Here is a 6,787-nt window from a genome sequence, read left to right as displayed (position 1 = left end):
GAACAAATTTAAGGGGCACACAGGGTGAGTTTTGTTGTTCAAGCATAAATCCTTGCACTAATAGGGACGCGACTTAGCCCTTCTTTGAATATAACCTTCAGTCACTAGGTGGCACTAGGCTTAGTTGTGTCTGGACAGAGTCAGGAGTTTCCTCTTGCTGTTTTTCTTCTCTGGCTTCCTGACTAGTCTGACTTCTAAGCCTCCCGTGCAGCTTCATAGCTAAAGGGGGATTAAAAATCTGGCTTCCCACATCCAAAGACAACACTCCTGTCATTCTACTAGTGACTCCTCACAACGCCCTTCCTCCTGTACAAATTAGCACAGCTTCAAGCCCTCACCACTAAATGTTCATGCATGTGCTATTTTATAAAACGAGGCTAAAATACTAAAAAGCATATTTGCTGTAGCTTCTATGTAAACTAATTAGACAAATTAATTGCAGGATTTGATATAAAGGCCTGCTTCTGTTTAAAAATTCCTGTGCAGGAAATACTACCAATTCTGGGAAGACAAAACAAATAAGCAAGCAAGTTTCAGTGAAGCTATTTTGATAACCTTTTAAAATAGGTGGCTCACCGTAGATTAGGATGCCAAAAAATAGTTTGGCTCCATCGTGCTGCTTCCTCCTTGGTCTGTATTTCTGAAGGGATCTCCAAAGAAAGCTGTGCTTAACTTAGAGATCACCTCTTTGTTTATTTCCCATCATCAGAATAATACTGCACTCTCAAATACAAAATCTACGTGTAATGTAGATGTCATTTCCTAGCTGAAATGCTGCCTAAGGTAACATTACCACATAAGGCAAGCAGTTTCAGATGTGGGGCTCATTCAGACAACTGGCTTACTGGACATTCATCCTGCTTTTGTTCCACTTCGTTTGCAGGGCAGTTATATGACAGTATTAATCCTGATTTGCTTGTGTGGTGGCTGTGGGTCTTCCTGTGAATCATTCATTCATCCTTCATGTGTATGCACATATAGAAATTGCTTGGGGAAATAAAATCCTACACTTGCATTCCCAGAAATTGATGTGTTCTCTTAAGTTCACTGGCTTTGCACGGAAAGAGGGGCTCCCTGTGGCTTTTCCAGGGAAGTTTTTAATATGTAACACTGTACTATTTTTAACACTGATTGGGAGCTGCCCAGAGTGGCTGGGGAAGCTCAGCCAGATGGGCGGGGTATAAATAATAAATTATTATTATTATTATTCCTTAACTTTAGGGGTCTTTAGGGGAAGCGAGTCTTTAGGGGAAGAGATTTCCAATGGCCAAGCATGAGAAAGGGCCATAGCTCAGTGGTAGAACTTCTGCTTTGAATGCAGAAATTCCCATGTTCAATCTCTGACAACTCCAGGTACAGCTAGAAAAAAGTAGCGTCTGAAACCCTGGAGAGCTGCTGCCAGCCAGTGCAGAGAATACTCAGCTAGATGGACCAGTGATCTGAATTCAGGCAGCTTCCTACATCCATATATCCAGAAGATGTTTTTATTAAATTGTCATTTGCTAGTCAGGGAGGGTGTAGAATAATTATCATACTGCTATCTGTCCTGAGCCCTGTCCAGAGAAATGCAAAGAGATGGTGAAGCCTAAAACCAAAATGAAATGGGGTAAGTATTGGTCTAGACCAGGCATCCCCAAACTCGGCCCTCCAGCTGTTTTGGGACTACAACTCCCATCATCCCTAGCTAACAGGACCTGGTCCTGTTAGCTAGGGATGATGGGAGTTGTAGTCCCAAAACAGCTGGAGGGCCGAGTTTGGGGGTGCCTGGTCTAGACGCAGCCTCTTATTCAGTCCATGGATCGGCATAAGCTGAATCGCAGGACTAAGTTGTGGCTTTCCTGAGAGCAGATAAAATATCAGCAATATATATCACACACGGACTGAAATTTTCATCCCTTATTCCCTGCTGGCCCATTGGACAACATTCCTGTAGTAAATCACAACACTGAAAGTATATTTCATGTTACTATCAAATTTCAGTCAAGTGAGACATAAGACACTATGAAATTATTCACATATACTTGAAAAAGAGCCACCTTTTAGATACATTAGCACACATAAATTTATGGTTCCAGTCACTAAATTTATTTTGCAGCTCTCTTGTTTTATGCTATTTTGTTCTAGTCAAGTGGTCTCTGTGGAGCAGTGAGTCACTGGATCTCTTCGACTTCTCAAGCAAACAAAGCCAAGAAAGAAAGGAAAATTATCACCACCCTGGTTCCGGATCAAATAGGGAGAGTAGCTGAAGTTACAAAGTCCATTGTATGAGTGTATATAGAACAAGGGTAACACAAGCTATGAGTTGCAGCAGCACAGTTTGTCTTGGCTCCAGGGAGCACCTTCAATTTTTCGGGCATCTCAATTTTCATATAAAATACTTGTATGTCATAGCTGTGGAGACAACCTTGAAAAGCATGCCTGCCTTATGCACCCTTAATATGAGCATGAGTACCCACACAAACCCCCATTTTAATTTTAAATCTCATGTTTTTCAGCCAGGCTTGTTTGAGCTGCGAGTAACAACAGAGCTTTTGTTCACCCTCCTGGCTGTAACGCAGCAGTTGGGAGCAATGGAGGCCTGTCAGCAAAAAGGTTTCGAAACAAGGGGCACTCTGAGGCAGTCACGACTATTCATTGGAGTGGGGAATCACATATCTGAAAATAACCCATAGAAAAACAAGGGAATTCTGGTAGCCCCAGGTTCACCTCACTTGGGGGGCCTCTGTCCCCTGCAGGCAGCAACCTTGCCTCATGGATCAATTTCCTGCTCAATGTGAGCTTTGCTGTGGCTTTCTCACACTATATTTTAAAGAAACCAGGGTACTCTCACAAGTCAGTCACATCCATGCCTGAAGACCTCTAGGAAAAATAGCAAAAGCCACAGAGCTGCCCATCTCCGAGGGCTGTGTCCTGTGAATTTTTGCTCACCTTTGGTTCGTTGTCTCCATGACTGATCAGCTGATCAGCATACCCATGTCTGACATACACATAATTGCGGCTATAAATTCCTCATAGTCTACCTTTATTATACAAGTGAATGATGGGTTCGCTCCCATGAGTGAAAATAATAAAGTCATTGTGGCACTCCACCCCATGACTAAGAACCGATACAACAGCTCACACAACCTCCAGGGAAGAATACGATAATGTACCCAATCACTAATGGAGCAGACTTGGTCCATCTAGTCCTATACTGTTTACTCTGACTGCCAGTTGCCCTCCAAGGCCTCAGTCAAAGGTCTTTCATAGATCCACTATCTGGAGAACTGGGAATACTTTGTCACAAAAGTTTTTGTTACAGACCTGCACCCTTTTTGAATTTCAAAGCAGTTCTCTAACTTCATCTTGGTATAAACTGTGATAGGTGCTTTAAAAAAAAATCAGCCTATGGCAGGTCTTCTTTCAAGGTGTCACCACAAAAGGAAACTATCACAAGAAACACCACAAGAGCCATATGAATTAATTGGCTCTAAATCAGACTCTGGTCCCAAATGTATGCAAGGTTGTATCCACATCCTTGACACAGAATCCAGTAAGTTACTCTGCCAGAATGATAGGTGCTGTGCATCTATTACACAAGAAGCAGTGCTACATGCTACAGGGAAAGGAAGGCTAGAAGCAAGTTCTAAATCTGAAAGAGTAATTATGGAGGGAAGTAATTATAGAGGGTTGTCTGATCCAATACCACAACAAATACCCATGCTAGGCAACATTGCACAAACATTTCCACATGTCAGTTAGCAACAATATTCATGACAGCTTGTCAGTTTTTGATGGATGATAGAAGATTCCGTTTTTGAAGTAGAAAGTATCCTTTACAATTCGGGATTTGCCATGAATTGGTGTCCTCATGTCCTTAACCACGTCTCCTGGAAAAATAAATGTGTAATTGAGCATTAAAAATTGCATGCCTAAGATAACCTAAAGCAGAATGCCAGCTGCCACATGATGTGATTTTCAGATTCCCTTACAGAACAGTCACAATTTGTAAACTGATAAGCAAGGAGCAGTATAAACCTGTCATCCATTTCCTGGATTTGGTGAAATCATCACCAGGCATTTAACTGACTGCCATACAAATCATCATGAGTTCACCACCTGTAGCTGAGATGACTACATCGCCTTCCCGGGGCTGCTCAGGTAGTTCCGCCTATGCTGTAGATAGATAGATAGATAAACTTTATCCGCATTAGCCAACAGCCATAGCAACATAAAACAAGCAATATATACAATTAAAAAGACAACAATGGTTAAAAAGGGCTATCAAATGACCAAGATTATCATTCAGTTGCCTGCGTTTACAATTGGCTAAAGCCAATATGTGCTCTTAACTGAAGAAGAAAGCACTAAAACCTGTTTGGGTCTTTTGGAATGAGGCTGATAGATCTGAAGAGCTGCAATGCTTTATAGCTCCCACTGAACAAAACTCTGCTCCTTAAACAATAATGCACAAAACAGCAGCTTAGTTCCACTATTAATAAAAGATATAAATGCGTAGATCAGGCATAAGCAAACTCGACCCGCCAGATGTTTTGGGACTACAATTCCCATCATCCCTGACCACTGGTCCTGTTAGCTAGGGATGATGGGAGTTGTAGTCCCAAAACATCTGGAGAGCAGAGTTTGCCTATGCCTGGCTTAGATGATGGCAAACTTTTTCTCTGTCTATAATAGCAGCAGACTATACAGAAATTCAGCAGGTGCACCCTTGCCCATCATTTTATCTTAAAAGCTTCAATTTCTACCATTCAGGGGGGAGGCAGGCAGACATTTCCTCCAAGGAGCTTAAATGTGGCTTTCCCCCTCCTTCCATTTTATCCTCGCAACCATCCTATGAGGCAGGTTAGGCAGAGAGATGGTGCCTGACCGAAGGTTCATGACTGCATGGGGATTTGGACTCTGAAGTGGGGCCTGTAAAGGTGGCGTCATCCCAGGCAAACACCACCAGCTTGTGCTTCACTTTATTTAGTTCTTACTGTTTTGTATTTCTTCTTAACACTTACGCTCAGAGCAAAGTCACCATGTAAGCAAATGAAACATTATTCAGACTCTGGCAAACAGAACTAGATTGGCTTCTGTCACCGTGACTCACGAATAATGCTTAGCTCGCAATTCAGTGGTTTGCTGGGGGCTTATGCAGAATGAAACAGGAAGGCTGCTAAGTGGTAACAGATAGAAAGGCAGGCATAGGGCAACTAGAGCAAGCAGAAGGTACAATTTAGCTCCCACGCCTCAAAAATGTGTTTTTGAACAAAGCTTAAAAGGGAGAGTGACCATGTGGCCTACTTTAGAAAGGACAGTCCTCTACTGAGGAACAGTCTGCTCCAAAGGAGACAGACATCACTGGAGTTGTCAATCTACAATTGATATCTGGACTGCAGGCACACAGGCCACCTGGTCTTCCCATTTGACCTATACTAATTATTTTCAAGTTTGCAAACATATAATTTACCTTATGCTAAATACTGCACTGATTTCTGGCCTCTTTTGAGGAGATACATTTCCTCAGGTTTTTGCCAATGTGTAAGTGGGCCACCATACTTAAGACTGTTCAGGAGCCGGCATATGTGCATAAGGAAAGACAGACAGCTGTCAGGGACACATCCTGTTAGTGCCCTGTGCCTTCCCAAGTCTGCTAGAGATCAGGGGAAGTCCTACAACAAATTTAAGCATGTCATGGCAGGGGAGATTACATATGGACAACAGACAGCGCTACACTGCATTCCACCCTAATAATTTCCCCTCACAAAGACAATTAAAGCAGGGGAGGCAGAAGCAACTTGAAATATTTCTTGTCACTGGTGAAGCATTCTCTTAAGCCTACTGCATGCCTCTCGTGCTCTGGGATCCATGCAATAGCCATTACTGGTTCATTACTCTTACCTAAGCGCCAGCCGTATTCCCACGACGACAGCACTGGGTAGCAGAATTTCTCCTCAGGGCTCTTCGTCTTCCTCTGCTTGAGGTAGTGGTGCCTCCCTTTGCCTTCATGGGAGAAGCCCTGGTATAGCAGCTGAGTTGTCTGTGGTGTGGGAACTCTCATCTCGGGAAGAGGCTTCTGAAGGCTTGGGCCTTCCTCCTCCTGCTTCTCCTCCTTGCCCGACAGGGGCCGCCTGTCCTCTTTTTGCACAGTTACTTCTTGACACCGGAGGGAGCTTGCACTCTTCTCAGGAGGGCAGATGGCAGGCAAGAAACACTTCCTCTTGGCCACCCCATAGTCAGTCACCCGCCCGGGGTATTTGTACCCGTATTTTGCCTTCCAGCTGACCCTGCAGGAGGCCTCCTTGTTAATAAGCTCCCTCCAGCCATTTTGCTCCCGCGTGGTCAGAAGGCCCCTCATGGCCCCAGAGAGATGGCAGAGTCTGTGTGGTGACCACCGTGTGCTCGGCAAATGTTACTTCCTGCCTCTGGTGTCCAAGGAAACATACACAAAAGGGCCAGTGAAGCTATTCTCAAATTACAGCCTCTGAACAGGGCCTGTGTGCTCTCTCTCTCTCTCTCTGACACACACACCTCCTGCAACTAGGTGACTACAAGGCATAAAGCTGTGTTGGGTTTGTTTTTGGTGAAATGTTGAAAACCTTAGGTGGGCTTCTTTGCAGCTACAATTGCCCGACAGGTGGAATTAGTTACCTTACAACCTAGCTGGGGCTTTGTAACTGTAGAGCTCGTAAATCAAACTGAAAGTAAAGAACCTTGCCCTCCTCACCCTTCCCACTTGTGCTGACTAGAGAATATATACACCTGAGACACACGCGAGTGTGCACACATGCAAATAGTGATTTAA

At 43.8% G+C, this 6,787-nt stretch overlaps 1 protein-coding gene across 1 annotated transcript; it reads right to left on the bottom strand.

The window, feature by feature from the left end:
• Window positions 1–2,002: 2,002 nt before the first annotated feature.
• On the bottom strand, window positions 2,003–6,575 carry LOC114591710 (protein SPMIP1). The gene is made up of 2 exons (XM_028719143.2): window positions 5,884–6,575; window positions 2,003–3,869 (listed from the first exon to the last, which is right to left on the bottom strand). The coding sequence occupies exons 1-2, from the start codon at window positions 6,338–6,340 to the stop codon at window positions 3,751–3,753; spliced, it is 576 nt and encodes a 191-aa protein (XP_028574976.2). The 5' UTR covers window positions 6,341–6,575; the 3' UTR covers window positions 2,003–3,750.
• Between the last annotated feature and the right edge of the window lie 212 nt (window positions 6,576–6,787).

The sequence above is a fragment of the Podarcis muralis genome, chromosome 2, assembly GCF_964188315.1.
Source record: "Podarcis muralis chromosome 2, rPodMur119.hap1.1, whole genome shotgun sequence".
Classification (NCBI taxonomy): Eukaryota; Metazoa; Chordata; class Lepidosauria; order Squamata; family Lacertidae; genus Podarcis; species Podarcis muralis.
The sequence above is the reverse complement of the archived record's forward strand: the minus strand, read 5'-3'. Positions and strand labels throughout refer to the sequence as shown.

Excerpts from the sequence above, each read along its gene's own strand:
- LOC114591710 (XM_028719143.2), bottom strand. The coding sequence starts at position 6,340 with ATGAGGGGCCTTCTGACCACGCGGGAGCAAAATGGCTGGAGGGAGCTT. Across the intron at positions 3,870-5,883 it reads GGAATACGGCTGGCGCTTAG|GAGACGTGGTTAAGGACATG; the intron begins GTAAGAGTAATG and ends TTATTTTTCCAG.